The 19116-nt window shown below is 39.7% G+C and overlaps 1 protein-coding gene across 2 annotated transcripts in view; it reads right to left on the bottom strand.

The window, feature by feature from the left end:
* Positions 1-291: 291 nt before the first annotated feature.
* The window catches only part of A1CF (APOBEC1 complementation factor), a 35142-nt gene continuing 16317 nt past the window's right edge, over positions 292-19116 (bottom strand). Inside the window, exons 6-11 of one of the 2 annotated variants that reach the window (XM_058188122.1) lie at positions 14033-14130; positions 11653-11923; positions 8355-8563; positions 6481-6617; positions 5258-5391; positions 292-440 (exon numbers count right to left, since the gene is read on the bottom strand). In XM_058188122.1, the coding sequence (XP_058044105.1) occupies positions 292-440; positions 5258-5391; positions 6481-6617; positions 8355-8563; positions 11653-11923; positions 14033-14130 (998 nt within the window). The remainder of the gene's footprint in view (positions 441-5257; positions 5392-6480; positions 6618-8354; positions 8564-11652; positions 11924-14032; positions 14131-19116) is intronic. The other variant, XM_058188123.1, reaches the window with a different exon arrangement.

Genomic DNA, 19116 nt, shown 5'->3' with positions numbered 1-19116 from the left:
TTCCTTTCTAGTTATGATAATTTTTCCCCGTGTTAAAGGCTTTTTAAAAAAAAGTACAGCACTTTCAACCATTATTTACCTTGCTAAACTAAAGCAAAGAATTCTTGCCATATCAAATTATGCCTTACCATCAATTAAGAATAATTAAGGGTGACTTATAATTAACCTGGAATAGCTCCTATTCCAGTCACAGCTTAAGAAATGAAAAAGAGCTATTTAAATAAAGCTGGAGGTATGTACTGTAGGCATGTACATGTAAATATATATTTAAATATATATATATATATATATTTAAAAGGCTCCATAACCATCATTACGAGTAGCTACCGCAAAGGCTGGATAAGCTTCATAAGCTGTGTAGGTTGCCAAATCTTGTCCTAGATTCACTGCTTGCTTAAGCTGGGTAGCTGCGACAGTGGCAGCTGTGTTAGCCATATATCCTGGAGAAAAAATTCAGAAAGAAAACTTTTTTTACTGGAATGGTACATATTGACACAGTCCTTTATGCATAATTTTAATCTACAATAATATTTTCACCAAAACATTATTTTCTAAGCACGCTTTTAAAACCCAACGCATGGATTTGGCCATTCTTGACTAATCAGTAAGGAAATAAATTATTACAGTATCAGACTAAGTTGTAAAAATTCAGATGGCCACTAGTTGGCAGCAATGATCTTTTTCCGGCCATCTAGTGGTCATCTGGATTTTTCCACCCTAGTTTGTCAGTCCTACCTACAACTCCTACTTTATCTACAGCAATGTGCAATATTGACTATGTTTGTTGACTAGTGATGTTCATCTGCAGTGATAACACACAATACTGTTATGCCTTTTCTTCAACAAATCCCAGCACTTTTAGTCAGCAACACCAATATAATCCAATGCTATATGTGTACAGATAGCCCTCAGTTACTGAATGCCTCATATAGCAACTGAAATGGCATAGGACAGGGGTGTCAAACTCAAGGATCTGGCCTGCGGGGTGCTTACATCTGGCCCTCAGAGCTGCCCTGGAAATAGCAAAGATCAGCCCACGGTGCCTCTGCCAGCGAAAATGGAGCTCAGGAGAGCGACGTGCGGCCCTAATGAGTTCCATTTTCATTGGCAGAGGGTTGCAGGAGGCCATCACAGCCAGAAACAGAGCTCAGGAGGACCATGTGCAATCCTCGCAAGCTCCATTTTTGCTGGCAGAGGGTTGCAGGAGGTCGTTGAAGCCTAAAATGGAAATTGGGAGCTCATTTTTGTGGGCAGAACCCTTGGCCCCCCACAGAACCTCCCAACATGAATGACATCATGCCCGGAAGCCAAAAACTATTAGGGTTAGTTAGAAGAAATGACCCAACAACATATTGATTCAAAACCGGAGTTGTTTTTATTGGGGATCCTACCAGAGAAAATTAGTAAAGAAAATATTTATTTGATTATACAGGTAATTACAGCAGCAAGAATTGTTTTTGCGCAAAATTGGAAAGGAGAGAAAATACCCCTGGAAGGAGAAATTATTAGAAAAATCTTAGACTGTGCAGAAATGATCAGAGTAACTTTGACGATTGAAGAAAAAGGATTCAGAATATTTTAAGATATGGGATAAACTTTATTATTGGTTAAGAGAAAGGTATAGATGAGCAATGGACAATTATGTAAGAAAAAGATAACAATGTATCTGTAGAAAAATGGTAGTAGTTTAAATTGGAGTGAAGAAAGAAGAAAAAAACGAAAGATGGAGTCAGGAAGAAAACACCGAGACATCACACAGAAGGAATGACTGATGTTTTAAATGTATGTTTGTCTATAAAATAATTTTTTTTTAAAAAATGAATGACATCAAGCTGGCTATGCCTCCCCAATACCCCTGAGACCAAACACAATCCTGATGCAGCCCTCAATGAAATCAAGTTTGATGACCCCTGGCATAGGGTTTCCTGCCAGAGCAGGGGGTTGGACTAGAACAGGGGTCTCCAACCTTGGGAACTTTAAGACTTGTGGACTTCAACTCCCAGAGTTCCTCAGCCAGTAAAGCTGGCTGAGGAACTCTGGGAGTTGAAGTCCACAAGTCTTAAAGTTCCCAAGGTTGGAGACCCGTGGACTAGAAAACCTGCAAGGTCCCTTCCAACTCTGTTTTTCTGTTATTCTGTTACATGCCTTTCCCTTCTACAAATATCTTTTATTTTGCCTATTCAAGGGCAGCGGGAGAGAATGAGGTAGTTCATAATGATGCATTTTATATCAGCTTTGATGATCCTAACCGATACCGTTTTTATTGGACTATTAGGTTCACCTGAATTGAAAGGATAAAATGTTTCAGAGCGTTCCAACTAAATGAACAATGACAATGGAAGGTCATTGTAATTAAGCAGTAAATGGTGCTGAGTTCAATAAAACATCAGTGTATCTTACATAATGCGGAAGCTCGAACAAGCCTAGACAAATTGATTTTCCACTGTGGCAGGAAACAGGATGGATTTTAAATTTTTTAAAAAGCCCTGATGCTTCTGAATGATTCCTTGCAGGTATTAATCAAAAGCACTGACTGGTATGTATACTGTGTTTCCAGTAATGTAAAAAAAAAAAGAGAGAGAGAGTAATTTAACATGAAAGATATACTGTATATAAGTAAAATCCAGAAAGTTTTGGTTCTCATTAAAGGTAAAGGTAAAGGTAAAGGTTCCCCTCGCACATATGTGTTCCCGACTTTAGGGGGCGGTGCTCATCTCTTTTTCAAAGCCGAAGAGCCAGCGCTGTCCAAAGACATCTCCATGGTCATGTGGCCGGCATGACTCAATGCCAAAGGTGCATGGAAGGCTGTTACCTTCCCACCAAAGGTGGCCCCTATTTTCCTACCTGCATTTTTTACGTGCTTTCGAACTGCTAGATTGGCAGAAGCTGGGACAAGTAATGGGAGCTTACCCCGTTATGCGGCACTAGGGATTCGAACTGCTGAACTGTCGACCTTTCGATCGACAAGCTCAGCATCTTACCCACTAAGCCACCGCATCCCCTTGGTTCTCATTAAGTGCATGTATATATTAAATAGTATAAATAGCAGTGGTGGATTGCTACTGGTTCGCCCCGGATCGGGTGAACTGGTGAACTGGTGAACTGGTAGCAGTGGCGGCAAGAGGCTCCACCCACCCGCCCGGACACTTCTGTGCATGTGCAGAAGAGCACATGCACAGGAGAGATCACACATGCGCCCATGAGCGAACCCATAGCGACGGATATTCTTTATCATAGTCAGCATAACTGCAAGGTAACTTTAACCCTACAGTAATTTTCTATGGATGCATCTTCTCCATCAAATCATTCCAGGTTTTTAGATGGTAATGTAAAGGATCAGATCCCAACATCTGGAACATCTGGGAGAGTTTACAAAGTCATGATGGCAGCCTTGACTGTGCGATGAAAGCTGTCATCTTGGCTTTTCACCGTCCCTGCCTCCCCATACCGCTGCTCGATAACCTTCTGAGGATTACAGGCAGTCCTTGACTTACAACAGTTCATTTACTGACCAAAGTTACAACGGCACTGAAAAAAAAAGTGACTTATGACAATTTTTCACACTTACGACTTTTGCAGTATCCCCACAGTCTTGCAATCACAATTCAGATGCTTGGCAACAGACTCATACTTATGATGGTTGCAGTGTCCCGGAACCAAGTGATCCCCTTTTACAACCTTCTGACGAGCAAAGTCAATGGGGAAGCCAGATTCGCCTCACAAACGTGTTAACTAACTTACCTCAGCGGGGATTCATTTAAGAACTGTGGCAGGGAAAGTCATAAAATGGAGCAAAAGTCACTTAACAAATTTCTCGCTTAGCGAGAGAAATGTTGGGCTCAATTGTGGGTCGTAAATCGAGGACTACCTATAGTTCTATCTGAGCATTAGAACTATCACTTTGTCCTGATTTCATGCATATTTGTCTATCTATGGCTATAAGGCAGGGGTTCCCATCCATGGCACTGGTCCACTGCATGCCAGCAACTGAGCCACGCAAACAAGTGAAGCCGCATCCATGGAATGCAGGCAGCACACAACATCACGTCCCCTCTGGTCTGTGGAGAAACCTTTCTCCATGAAACCGGTCCCTGGTGCCCAAAAGCTTGGGGGACACTGCTGTAGGGGGCTGCTAGGTGTTTCCATACCTTGCATTTCCAAATAAGATTTGTCCCTCCTCCTAGACCAGGGGTCTGCAAACTTGGCTCTTTTAAGACTTGTGGACTTGTGGACTTCAACTCCCAGAGCTTTGCTGACTGAGGAACTCTGGGAGTTGAAATCCACAAGTCTTAAAAGAGCCAAGTTTGCAGACCCCTGGCCTAGGCCTAGCTAGCTAGCTTTCCAGTAATTGTGAAAAAATTGTAAATGACTCAAAGCTTTGTGTTTATCCATGTTCCTCTGTTATATTTCTCAGGCTTTATTGAAATCACTAAAGTAGGATAAGGAATTCACTCTGAAAAAATAGTACCCTAACACAGAAACCGTTGTTTGCATGTCAACACTCATTCTTATTTGCGATGTGTAATTATGACTTGCAAAACTGGAAAATGAGTCAATTGATTTACACACACACCCCAACAATAACAAAAAAAAACCCCAACAATAATCAAAAACAACAACAACAACAGCAACACATCCACACTTTGTAGGTGTTATTGCCACTAGTTGCCAAAATTTAAAGAAAATAATGTGTATGTGATAGCAAAAAGGCCATTTACTAGAATAACCCAAAAGTGTTAATTCAAGCTCTGAATTTCAGAGAAGTTGTGTTCATTTCTCTCATCAAGATTTATTTTGATTACGTGCAGTTACTTCTATTTGTAGTTGAGTAAGTAGCAGTCCGGCTAAGCTGTTAATTGGCAAAGGAAACAGTGATTTTTAAAAATAGAACTATCGTAATGAGAAGCGGCTAAATACTTGCAAAGGTGCAAGAATTCAATGTGACTGTGATTTTGCTACCTTTAAATACATATTCAGACTGCAAACTTGTACCCATTCTTCTAAGAGCAAATTCCTTAGAATTTTCTTATGAATAGACAATTTATAGGATCACATATAATTACCCTGAGGAGGAAAATGTTTGGATTGTTACATTTTACAAAAAGAAACTTTAGCATCCATTCTTTTCCTCATGCCTCACCATGCTGTAATATTAAGGAGTCACCAGAGTTTCAGATGATTTTATGCAGAGGCTTCTTTGCGAAACTTTGTTAGTTTAATTTAAATTAGTCCAATGCAAAATACAACCATTACATACCAGGAAATGGTATATTAGTGGCAGAGTTTTCTGCTCCTACAGTAGGAATCCCCAATGTCTGAAGAGTATGTTCTGCTGCATAGTTTTTGGCTTCATCGACATATGCACTTAGCTTTGGTGGTGTGAAGGGATGCCTGTAAAATAATTTAATATAATCCTACATTAATAAATTGCACCAGCAAAGTAGTGATACAGATACCAGCTTGTAAATTATTTCAGCATGAAATGTAAATGTAATCTTGTATATTTTTATGTACGCTTTTGGAATGTTACTACGGGAAGGAAGATTCTTTTTCCTGAAATGCATTGGATTTTAGTCAAGATTGGTAAGTGTTTCTCTTTTCAGTGTTTGCTGGTTTCAAAGCCCTTTTGTTGCGGCTCTTTGTTAATCCTTAATTTAACCAGAGAAAAGAGTTAGTGGGAATGGGATAGTGTGTCAAAGCTTATTTTTCACCCTCTGTTTCTTCTGCATCTGCTTTTAGAGTTCATCGTATGGTATTTTAATCATACATGTAGCATTTAGTGGGATTAGGAATTGCACTGAACAGTAAAATTAGATACAGAATAAGATTATGTGCCAGAATCCCAACAATGATGAGAAAAATTCCCCGTTTAGGTAGGTATCTTAAACCAAGCCATTATTTTCACATAAATATGCCTCAGTTTATCAGGCTATAAGGCACAGATACCAAACCATGCAGAATTAGTTTAGCATTGTAGGATTCTTGGCACATTGAGAAGCCATTTGGCTGTGTAGGTTTTAGATTTTATGGGGAAAATACGGACCTCCAGATATCAGTGAAATGTAAGGTCCAAAATCCTTCACCTTTGGCCATATTGGTTGGGCTATGAAAAGGCACATCCTTTTATGTTTAAATGTCATTTATATTCTTGTTCAGTCTTCCAAGATTATATGTATGTATGTATACATACATACAAAATTGTAGATACATGTATGTGCATCGACGTACCAAAATTCATTTTTATTTATTTTGAAACCTAAACATCAAAAATCTTTGTTTTTTTCCCCCATGGAATTTCAATATAGAGGCTGCTGTAGCTGCTCTCCCACATCCTTTTAATTCTTCTGCAATTTCAAATTATCCAGGTATTGTAATGGCTTACTTACAAAGCCACTCAACCCCAGTTAAGCCCTGTGTCTTACAATGTATCTACTATATTTACAATGTACTTACTGCATCTACAATATATTAGCTACTTACATTGTAGGATTTTGAGTGGCAAGGGCAGGTATAGTGATTTTATATAAGAAGAGTTGTCTTTGGTTTTGTCCAGCGGCAGAATAAAGTTGGTAAACAGGTTGTCCCCAGTTATTCTTCTGGCAGATTTCTTCTAATATCTATAATAATAAAATGAATCTAATGATATTTCCATGCATGTATAATCATCCCTTATGGAGTGACAGTATGCAAATCACAGAAGTAGTGAACAATAGACATTCCAGGCAGGAGATAATGGTAAAGGTAAAGATTGTCCAGTTGCGTCCAACTCAACTCCATTTCTTAGCTGAGGGACCAGCATTGTCCAAGGACCTTGCCATGGTCCATGTGGCCAGCACGACTATATGCTAAGACACACTGAAGTAGTACCTATATATCTACTCTCATTTGCATGCTTTCAAATAGCTAAGTAGACAGGAGCTGGGGCAAATAACTGGAGCCTGCTGATGCTCAGGTTTTGAACTGGGCTGTCAGCTTTTCAGCTGACAAGGTCAGTATCTTTAACCACTGTGCATCTTTAACCATGTGCTCCCTGTATATAAAATTATGGAAAAGTCTACTTGACACTATACTCTCCCATACTTTTCTGTTTGTACAAGCTACTCTTCTTCCATGTCATCCATACATCGATTCATATATTGCTTTCCAGCTCTAATCAATTCTGATTGCTTCATATATTTGCTTGGAAATTCAAGCCTGAATCATTTTCTGGTCCAAACTATTTCAACCTACTTCTCTTTTATTGATTATTCTCTTCTGTATTTCATGTACTTTCATTTAAAGCCTCATTGATTCGGGGCCTCATTTTATTTTATCACATATATTTGCTAAGACCCCATGCCCATCTCATTTCTCCTGATAACCCAAGATTCACTTCCATATAACCAAGGGGGTAGAAGCATGCTTTTATTCTTAGCTGTATAAGCATTCCTTCCACATAGAATCCTACATACTGTCTGCAGCCTATCAACCTTCTCTGAAATTTCTCCACCCATTTTCTCATCTTTAATCAATAATCTGTCAAGATATACAACTTTGCCTATTTAATTTAATATAGCATATTTATGTAGCTGCCCATCTCACAGTAAAGTGACTTTAGGTGGCTTATAATGCAACCAATAAAAACATTTTAAAAATACAATTAAAAGGCATCACTTACTTTAAAGATATTTGCTTAATTTTAAGATGTGCTGGTGTTGGTTTTAAGAGTGCTGGTGCTGTTAAGAGGCTGGACTAGGAGGAGGAAGACTCCAGTTCCAATGTTTCCATAGGCATGGAACAAGATGACCTGGTACTGTCACTCCGTTTCAATATTAAACTGGGAATTCAGAAAGCCTCTTTGAAAAAGGCAATGCAGTAGCAAAACCACCATTGCAATCTTGTCAAGAAAACTGCACGGACTGTTCCATAAATTGCACTAAAAAATCGACTCAATAAACATAACGAAACAAAAACCTTAGAAACATTTGCTCCATATTCTCTGCCAAGCACAAATACCTTGACCTTTGGTAAAGAGTTTTCAGATCTGTGCAAACGATCCTTTCCTGCAAGTTATTTGGGTTCTCAGCTAATAACATGGCATTGTGTGTACAGAAAACGGTGTGTTTTCACAGATGACTTCCGCTAATCCAACATTATTATGTCCAGCATAATCTCATTGTGCCACCAGTTCATGAAGGGAGTTATGAAAAAATATTACTACTGCAGGAATGCTGTTTTATGTCAGAACTGCATGTAGTGAAATCAAATAGAAAAAACACAACAACAAAAACACCCAGTCTGCAAAGATTTTTTATAGAAATGGGGTAGGTAGTAATCAAGAGCTGAAATGTTTCCTTTAGATCTGTTTTACCCACCTGTGGAGCAAGTTTTATTCCTTGTGGCTTTAAACTGACGTGGTTCATCGGTGTAAGCTCCATTCCAGGCAAAAGATCATAGAGTTTGTCCTCCGCTCTTTTTTCTCCTTTAAGCTGGTATCCGCGACCCAGGGCAGGGTTAGCCAAGTAGCCTCGACCGCCTACTCCTCTAATTCCAGCAGCCCCTACAGGTACATTCATGTAAATTTCTAGGAATGTAAGAAGGCATTGAACTGAATCAAATCACAGAAAATCTTCCTGATTCTTACAGTATGGGAAGGCTTGATTGCACACACAGGCTTAATGTGGAGTTTTGATGTGATAATGAAAAGTCACCTTTTAGCAATAGCACTTAGACTTATATACCGCTTCATAGTGCTTTTACAGCCTCCTCTAAGCGGTTTACAGAGTCAGCATATTGCCCCCCAACAATCTGGCTCCTCATTTTACCGACCTCGGAAGGATGGAAGGCTGAGTCAACTTTGAGTCTGGTGAGATTTGAACTGCCAAATTGCAGACAGCCAGCAGTCAGTAGAAGTAGCCTGCAGTACTGCGCTCTAACTGTGCCACCGCAGCTCATTTATTGAGTCTGAAAGAGGCAAGGGGAAGAACCAAGTATCTGCAACATTAGGTAGCAGGTCTATAAACTATTTGAATTAGTGTCTATGGAGATTCTTAGTCATCCAGGTTATGGATGTCCTAAAGGTGCTTTTTCAAGAGGCAACTGGACTTTCTGGTTTTTCTTTGAAGATGTTTTGCTTCTCATCCAAGAAGCTTCTTCAGCTCTTTAGACCAGTTTAGATCAGTGTTTGTTTAGACCAGCATTTCTCAATCTTGTCAACTTTAACATGTGTGGACTTCAAGTCCCAGAATTCTGCAAGGGAATTTTGAGAGTTGAAATCCATCCATTTTAAAGGTGACACAACTGAGGTACAATCTGATGCATATTTCAAGAGAGCAAAATTCTGCAGAACACAGCAGAGTTTTATTTACAAACCAATAGGTATTACATTAGTTTCTTCATCTATTATAACACTGAGAGTTCCAGCTCCTGACATTAACATTTCTTTAGCTATGTTAATAGAATATACTTCATTGATAAATAGCAGTACACAAAGAACAAACTCTGTTTATTGCATGTGAAATGACAAGTGTTAATTCATAGCAATGTGCACAGCTACCAATAGGATTTTATTTTGAACCTTGAGGTATCCTGTGGGCTTCTAATTATTTTTAGTATTTGTAAATTCACCTCACAGATGTTGGGTTTCCTAAGTTTCTACTTAAACATGTTTCACACTAAAAAAAAAAAAGACACTGAACCTGGGAATTGCAATCCTCTGCAAGGATCAATCACAATATTATTTTATACATTGTACATTTTCTGCACTGCATTCTAATTATGTCATTATTCATGTAACACGGGCCTCCCCATTTTCCATTTCATTAAATGCCTGAAGACTCAGTGACTGAATATCTTGGACTAATTCTAAATCACTTTCTTATCTCCTTTTTTCTCTGCAATTATTATTTTCAGTTCTAATTCAATTCTAGAAGCCAATTCTAAGAAAATTATCATTTATAGGTAAAGAGCTGCTATAGAGACTGGAATTTATTTCTGTTAGAGTTTTAAGGTTAAGCTTTTCCATTTTAATGTACAATTTTGACACGATAGTTTTACCAACCTCATCCCAATCACACATCGGAATTAATTCATTTCTGTAAACATTTTAGGATGGTCTACATATCTATGTATATCACTTTTGATATTTCCTTGCTGAATGTATTAATCTAGAGCAGGGGTCTACAAACTTGGCTCTTTTAAGACTTGTGGACAACTCTGGGAGTTGAAGTCCACAAGTGTCGTGTCCCACTCCTCCGCTGACGGCCGGGTCAGGGCAATCCGAATCAGGCTTGCCTCTGCAGCTCTGCCCAAAGTCCTAGCAAAGTCCTCAGAGCAGGCAGGAGACCAGTAAGTGACTTCAGCAAGATAAGTTCGACTTTGCCTGATTCAGAGACTGCCAGAAAGCAGATCCTTTATATAGGCCATGGGGTGTGGCTCCATGACTCAGCACTCATTAAGTCCTGCCCCTCCCTTCCTTCTGTTGCTTCCGCCTATCCAATCTTCTGATGCGAGGGTCACTCCAATCAGCTGTTGGAAGTAAACTTTCCTCAGGCTCACATGCTGTGGAGGAGGGGGAGGGGTCTAGCTGCTCCGTTTGCCTGGGCATGGAGCCAGGGCTGGGGCCGGGGGATGCTCCCTCCTCTGCAGCTTGTCTGGGCATGGAGCCAGAACTGGGGCCGGGAGGCATACATTCCTCCGTGTTCGGGAGCAGATAAGCAGACCCCGGCTGCGGTGAGAGCGGACAAGACACAACAACAAGTCTTAAAAGAGCCAAGTTTGCAGACCTCTGCTCTAGAGAAAGAGATGTGTCTGCTGAAAAACTACCAAATTTCAATGCTGCACTATATGCATAGCTGGTTTCACACTACGGCATTTTTTAGTTCCTTAATGTTTCCATCAAAGGCAAATCAGTAGACCTCTAGTTCAACATGGTCTGCTCTATCAAATGACCCAAATCTAAGAAAGAGCCCTGGTAGGGCAGTGGTTAAAATGCAGTATTGCAGGCAAACTCTGCCCACAACCTGGAGTTCAATCCTGATACGGTTCAAGGTTGATTCAATCTTCCATTCTTTTGAGGTCAGTAAAATGAGGACCCTGAATGCTGGGGGAAATATGCAAATAATGCTTCAACATTATTTCCAGAGTGTGCTGGAAAGGGCCTAAATGCTATTGCTCAATACAGTTGCTCCTTGCTTGTAGACCGGATTTTCATTCAATATCTCTGTACGCAACACAACTTACACCCTGAATGTTGACTGAAATAAGCTTTTTAAATTAAATTTCAGTCGCACATTTTAGCCTTTTCTCTATAATTTGTGCCTTTGTGCCTTCCAAATATACTGAACTACAACCTTTATAGCAGCCATTTGACATTGGCATATTGACTGGAAATTTGGGAGCTACACTATAACATACCAGATTGGAGAAAGGTCATAATCACATCATGTAAGATTCTATTTCATTCATATACAAGTCAATTAGTCAGGCTAATTTTATTTTGAAGAGCAATGCAGGATTCATTAAAGATCTTTAATTAAAATGGGTTAAAGAACATGGCTATTTATTAAAGTGACCCATTCCATATCAGAAGAGACCTGTCCAAAAGAAAAACAATAAAGGACAGTCCAACCAAGTAAGAACATTGAAATATTCTGCATTGCTCAGTAGAATTACCTCTAATGGTTGAAGGTCTAATAATGCTTCTGTTGGTGAGATGGCCTTTAGCAGCAGGGAAATGAAGGCCAGGAATGGCAGCATAGGCTTGTGGTGCATAGAAAACTGGAGCTCCTAGGTAAGCTGTAGCAGGATCATAGACATGGCCAAAGGTGTAAGTAAATTCTGGCAATGCTGCTCCTCGACCTCCTGTGCCTCTGGTGTATCTAACATAACTGTCTTTGTCAACTGGCTTTGCTAAGGTGACTTCAATGGGAGAGCCATCCACCACCTTGAAAATGGAAGCGAACACAAGGAAGATATATGACAAATCATATTCTTCTTCTTCTTCTTCATTCTTCATCACTGCCCATCAGAACAACTAGACACAAGAACAGTTTTTCCCCCGAATGCCATCACTCTGAACAAATAATTACCTCAACACTGTCAAACTAGTTACTAAGTCTGCATTACTATTAATCTTCTCATTGTTCCTATCACCCATCTCCTCCCACTTATGACTGTATGACTGTAACCTTGTTGCTGGTATCCTTATGATTTATATTGACTGTTTCCTAATATGATTTGATTACTTATTTGTTCCCTATGACTATCATTAAGTGTTGTATCTTATGATTCTTGATGAATATATCTTTTCTTTTATGTACACCGAGAGCAGATACACCAAGACAAATTCCTTATGTGTCCAATCACAACTTGGCCAATAAAAATTCTATTCTATTCTGTTGTGTTCTGTTCTGCTCTGCTCTGCTCTGCTCTGCTCTGCTCTATTCTATTCCATCATCATCATCATCATCATCATCACTAGACACAAGAACAGTTTTTTCCCGAAGGCCATCACTCTGCTAAACAAATAATTCCCTCAACACTGTCAGACTATTTATTGAATCTGCACTACTATTAATCTTCTCATCGTTCCCATCACCAATCTCTTTCCACTTATGACTGTATGACTGTAACTTTGTTGCTGGCAATCCTTATGATTTATATTGATATATTGACCATCAATTGTGTTGTAAATGTTGTACCTTGATGAACGTATCTTTTCTTTTATGTACACTGAGAGCATATGCACCAAGACAAATTCCTTGTGTGTCCAATCACACTTGGCCAATAAAATTCTATTCTATTCTATTCTATTCTATTCTATTCTATTCTATTCTATTCTATTCTATTCTATTCTATTCTATTCTATTCTATCATTATCTTCATCCTAGCCATTGTCTGTTCTCTGCAGGGTGAAAGCCTCTTCTGCATGTTTCCAACCAATACGGTCTTGAGCTATATCTCATCCTATGTATGAGATATAGGATGAGAAAAATAAACAATTCATAAAATACTAGATACTAACTAACCCATGCATGCACATCTATACCAATGTGTCATGGGAATTAAAGAAATGCCTCTTTTGGTTCATGGCTTATTTGTAATTATAGTTTCTGAAAATCTTTCCTCGTCAGTGCTTGACTTATGACCTCAATTGAGCCCAACATTTCTGTTGCTAAGTGAGACATTTGGTAAGTGAGTTTTGCCCCATTTTACAACCTTTCTGGCCACAGTTGTTAAGTGAATCACTGCAGCTGTGAAGTCAGTAACGTGGTTGTTAAGTGAATCTGGCTTTCCCCATTGACTTTGCTTGTCAGAAGGTCGCAAAAAGGGATTACATGACAACGGGACACAGCAACCATCGTAAATGTGAGTCACTTGCCAAGTGTCTGAATGCCGATCACATGACCATGGGGATGCTGCAATAGTTAGGTGTGAAAATGTTCATAAGTCACTTTTTTTGTGCCACTGTAACTTCAAATAGTTACACTAAGCAAGTCGTTATAAATCGAGGACTACCTGCATTTGGTAAATCTGGATTTACTGGCATACAGTCTTGGTATCCCTGTATGAAAATTGTCGACATAAGTGGGGCAAGACTTGTAGAGATGTTTGAAGAGCAGCAGGAGAAGTGCATCAAAACACACACACACAGACACACAGAGCCCACTCGGTATTTTTGAAAGCAAATTGCGCACCGTTAAAACTGACTAGTTTAGACTGGTATTTTGCTAGTTGAACATTTATGGGATTATAAATAATGCAGTTGCTTTTGGTCGACTCTGATGATTTATCAGGCAGCTCAAAATCCAAACAACAATGAACCACATATTTCATAGAAAAACTGCTGGAGTGCAAAATGAAGCAATTCCCTTCAAACTCTCTGCCAAGCCTTTTATAGGGCACATTATTTGATATATACCGGTACATACCCCCCACCCTACCCCAATAGCAGAATTACAGGTACTAGAACCAACATTATGAATCATATTATGCAACATGCAGGCAACTCTCTGTTTGCCTTACAGCAACTGCAGAACTAATCCATCATTACCTTCCCATTTAAGATTTTCATGGCTTCCACCGCATCTTCTCGATTATTAAAGTGCACAAACGCATAGTCTCTAATTTTCTTCACCCGTTCCACTGAACCTGCAGAAGAGATTTGGAGGATAAACCTCGTGTGCATATTTGTACAATAAAAGGCATAGCCTTATGCTCGGCTTTTACGTTTAGATCTCACACTTCAATTTTAAATTATGGTTTTTGTGCTGCATTAAATCCTGGCAATATAAACCACGAAATGTAATTGCACTGTTTGAATCTCTACTAGTTTTGAGGTATTGTAATTCTGCCCCCCCTCCCCACTTTGGTGTATTTAGCAGTAGCTACCTCCAGAAAGGAATTTCCTTCTGTGTGTCCTGTTGTGTAAAGCAAGAAGCCCCATGCCATGATGTGAATCTTGTTACAGGTGGTGTTGTGGTCCGTCAGCAGCCTACGGAACTGGCAACGGAGTCAGAAAGCGATGAGGCTGAGGTGGGGCCAGGGCCATTGGGGAGTGAGGTGCGGACTCCAGAGCCTCCAGAGACTGATAGTAGTGAGGCAGAGGAACAGGAGGAGCCTGTTCTTAATGCACGCATGAGAAGAGCTGCCGGAAGGCAAGAGCAGCTCAAGCAGAGAGGACAACTCAGGAGTAGGGCCAAGTGATGATTGGCCCTTTCCATAAGGCTTAAAACAGACTAGCACCGGTGTTTCAGCTTTGCCAGAAAACAACGTTGTAGCTGTGTCTTCTGCTTCATCTTCTGATTCATCTACGTCTTTGTTTTTGTGGCTTCTGGACATTTGCCAGGAAGGGCCTTTGGCAGTTTGCCTAATTGGACTAAGGTTTCTGAGATAACTGAGGAATTTTTGTTGGGAGACATTTGTTTTACTTTGAGTTGAACGACTGAATAACGCTTGAATAATAACGATAACGATTGAATTGTTCAATAACGATTGAACTGTTCGAATAACGTTTGTTTTTCCACGGACTACGTTTATTACTACCTACTTGGGCCTGGGTCACAACAGGTGGTGCTTGACTTACAACCATTCGTTTAGTGACCGTTCAAAGTTACAACGGCACTAAAAAAGTGACGTGGCCATTTTTCACACAACCATTGCAGCATCCCCATTATCGCATGATCAAAATTTGGATGCTTGGCAACTGACTCATAGTTATGACGGTTGCAGCCCCAGGGTCATATGACCATCTTTTGCAACCTTGTGACAAGCAAAGTCAAGGGGCAAGACAGATTCATTTAACAAATGTGTTGCTAGCTTAACTGCAGGGAGCCACTTAACAACTGTGACAGGAAAGGTCATATGTAACATGGGGCCACATTCATTTAACAACTGTTGTGGTTAGCAGTGGAAAGTTTGGACTGAATTATGGTCACAAATCGAGGACTACCTGGATATATAAATTATGTAAGCAATTTCTCACGGATGGGTAACCTTTTTTCCTTGTGGAATTTCTACTTCCTGTTTTTGTTAAGGAAAAATAGCTCACTGACTTGTGACATAACTGTAGTAAACTGATTGCAAATCTTTGACCTCTTTTTTTCATTTTTTTTAAAAAAAAGTTTTGGTGTGTGTTTTAAAATGAAAATGTCCAATAGGGATTGTTTTTCCTCTGTCCAAATGCATAAATAATGCCTTTTTAGGGGAACTGAGGCTGTTCAATGGTTTTTCGAATGCCTAATCCTTTGCAAGTTTTAAAAGGCTTGTAGCATCTCCAAAACAAATTCCCTAGTCAAAAATGTTCAGCCTGGTTCATTTTAGAAGTTTGGATTCTATGGATGCCCATCGAGACAAGCTCTGACTGCCTTCATTGGCTTCAGTGACTCATAGTGATCTGAGACTTAAAGAAGGCCAGAATTTAATTTTAAAAAATTGCATTCTAACTGATATACATTTTTTAAACAGTGTACCCACATTGTAGGATAATAGCAGTGGTGGGTTTTAATTTTTTTTACTACCAGTTCTGTGGGTGTGGCTTGGTGGGTGTGGCATGGTTTGGTGGGTGTGGCTTGGTGGGTGTGGCAGGGGAAGGATACTGTAAAATCTCCATTCCCACCTCACTCCAGGGGAAGGTTACTGCAAAATCCCAATTTCCTCCTGATCAGCTGGGATTTAGGAGGCAGAGAATAGATGGGGGTGGGGCCAGTCAGAATTTTTACTACTGGTTCTCCAAACTACTCAAAATTTCCACTGCTGGTTCTCCAGAACCGGTCAGAACCTGCTGAAACCCACCTCTGGATAAAAGGAGAAGAAACATGGCATAAGGATGAGAAGCTTTGCAGAAGGGTACTGAGAAGTGACTTCAATGGATGCCTCAATGATGTGATCTTGATACTAGTCCAAAATTAAATATTGGCTGGATTAGATTAGGGGATTGGAGGCTAAAACATATGAAGAACAGTTGCTGGAATTGAGTATGTCTAGTTTAATGAAAAGAAGGACTAGGGGGGTGACATGATAGCAGTATTCCAGTATCTAAGGGGCTGCCATAAAGAAGAGAAAATCAATCTATTCTCCAAAGCACCTGAGGGCAGGACAAGAAGCAATGTGTGAAAACTAATCAAGGAGAGAACCAACCTAGAATTAAGGAGAAATTTCCTACAGTTAGAACAATTGCCTCCAGAAGTTGTGGATGCTTTTAAGAAGAGATTGGGCAACCATTTGTCTGAAATGGTGTAGGGTTTCTTGCCTGAGCAGGGGATCAGGCTAGAAGACCTCCAACGTCCCTTCCATTTCTGTTATTCTATGATAGAGTTAACAAGTCATATAAATAAAAAAATTACACTGAATAATTGCACATGCATCTTTGGGAAAACAAAAGATAGAACCAAAATCTTTTGAAAGAAGCTATACATTTAAGCCCAACACATAGCTTTTTTAAACTAAAGCCTCTCTGTTTTTCTGCTTTTCTGTTTAGGCGTGATGTGATTTATTTTATTTATTTATTTTATTTTATTTATTTTTATTTTATTTTATTTTTATACCGCCCTTCTCCCAAAGGACTCAGGGCGGTGTACAGGCGAAAGTAAAAAATGAACAACACAATATACAGTTTAAAATGCAAGTTAAAAAACTTAAAAAAAAGTTGTGATGATGTTGCCAGAGAATTTGTAGACTGAATTTGCTGCAGCAAACAGCTGTGCTCAGTTTTAACGACCAAGTACAACGGTTGGCCACTGATCAATATTTTATTAAATGGTTTAATGAGATTATTTTGGAGGCTATCATCCTTTAAAATGCCAGTTGAAGTTCTGGTCTTATCCCTCCAGAAAAAAATATAGTTTTTAATCCATGCACCAGTTAGGTTTATTTGACTGTTAGGAGGTCTATTTAATATATTTAAAAGGTTGGGTTAATGAGGCTTATGCAAATAAGGAAATAAGCTACCTCTCCTACACATACACATAATAATATATTTAAAAAAAACAGTAGGAAAAGAGTTCAAAAGCAAATAGATCTCTGGTTATACCAGGGGTGTCAAACTCGATTTCATTGAGGGTCACATTAGGGTTGTGTTTGACCTTGGGGGCGGGGATGACGACAACCGGGGGGGGGGGTGAAGCTGGCCAGCTCAACATCACTTGTGTCAGGGGCATCTGTGGTGACCCAAACACTCTGCCAGCAAAAGCAGGCTCCCGAGCTCTGTTTTCGGCTGCGATGACTTCCTGCAACTCTCTGCCAGTGAACATGGCAGAGGACCAAAGGACTGGTCTGTGGTACCTTTGCCAGCTCAGGAAGGCTGCTCTGTTGGCCCTCCCAAGCTCCATTTTCACTGGCAAAGTCACCACAGACCAGTCCTTTGCTGTCTCCAGGGCAGCCTGATGGGCCAGATCTAAGCGCCCTGTGGGCCGGATCCAGCCCGCAGGCCTTGAATTTGACACCCCTGGATTACACCATTCGTTGAGCATTTACTGTTATTGGTGGCAGGGAAACGCTGCTATTCCAGATGTGGCCTGCAAGTTGCTGGTAGGCGATGAAATGGAAGCAGGGCCTTCCCAGTGGTGACACATGTGTTATAGAATGACCTGCCTTCAGGATGATTCAGCGATGGTGTGTTTTATCCAGGGCCTCTTCTAACATTTGCCTTTTCAATGGACTAATTCTAACTTGAAAACTCCTTTTATAGCATTGTGTGGTTTTAGGATGAGAAGTGGATGTAAATATTTTAGTTAAATAAATGAATGCACCAAAACAAAACAAAAAATGACAGGGATGACAGTCTCTTTTCCCCCAGGGATGCATTAAGGAACAACGCTAAAGCCTAATACAGGTAGTCCTCAACTTACAACAATTTGTTTAGTGACCGTTCAAAGTTACAACAGCACTGAAACAAGTGGCTTATGACCGTTTTTCAGACTTACAACCGTTGCTGCATCCTCATGGTCACGTGATCAGAATTCAAAAACTTGGCAGTTGACTCATATTTATGATGGTTGCAGTGTCTCAGAGTCATGTGATCCCCTTCCGTCGTGAGCTCAAAACACACCTATTTATTCAAGCGGGACTGGCATAATAGTGTCAAATTTTAATTTGGGGCTTTATTAATATTTTTAAAATTTTAAACTAAATTTTAACCGGGTTTTATTATTTATATGTCTATTTTAAATATTTGGCCTATTTAATAAGTTTTTTAGATTGATGTTTTACTTTGTATATTTATGTGTTTTTTATATGGCTGTACACCGCCCTGAGTCCCTAGGGAGATAGGGCGGTATAAAAGTATGAATAAATAAATAAATAAATAAATAAATTTTGTGACCTTCTGACAAGCAAAGTCAAGGGGGAAGACAGATTCACTTCACAATCATGTTACTAACTTAACAACTGCAGTGATTCACTTAACAACTGTGGCAAGAAAGGTTGTAAAATGGGGCAAAACTCACTTGAGAAATGTTTCACTTAGCAGTATAAATTTTGGGCTCAGTGTTGATCATAAGTTGAGGAATACCTGTGCAGCTCATTGCTACCAGACTGTGTTGTGCCTATTAGTATATATATATACATATAGGTGATTGTTTTATGTCATTCACACAATATTAGGTGCCCATAAACCAGGTGTGAAATGCTCCCGGTTCA

This window comes from Ahaetulla prasina, chromosome 6 (genome assembly GCF_028640845.1).
Source record: "Ahaetulla prasina isolate Xishuangbanna chromosome 6, ASM2864084v1, whole genome shotgun sequence".
NCBI classification, from domain to species: domain Eukaryota; kingdom Metazoa; phylum Chordata; class Lepidosauria; order Squamata; family Colubridae; genus Ahaetulla; species Ahaetulla prasina.
Note: the sequence above shows the minus strand (reverse complement) of the source record. Positions and strands in the feature narration are given on the sequence as shown.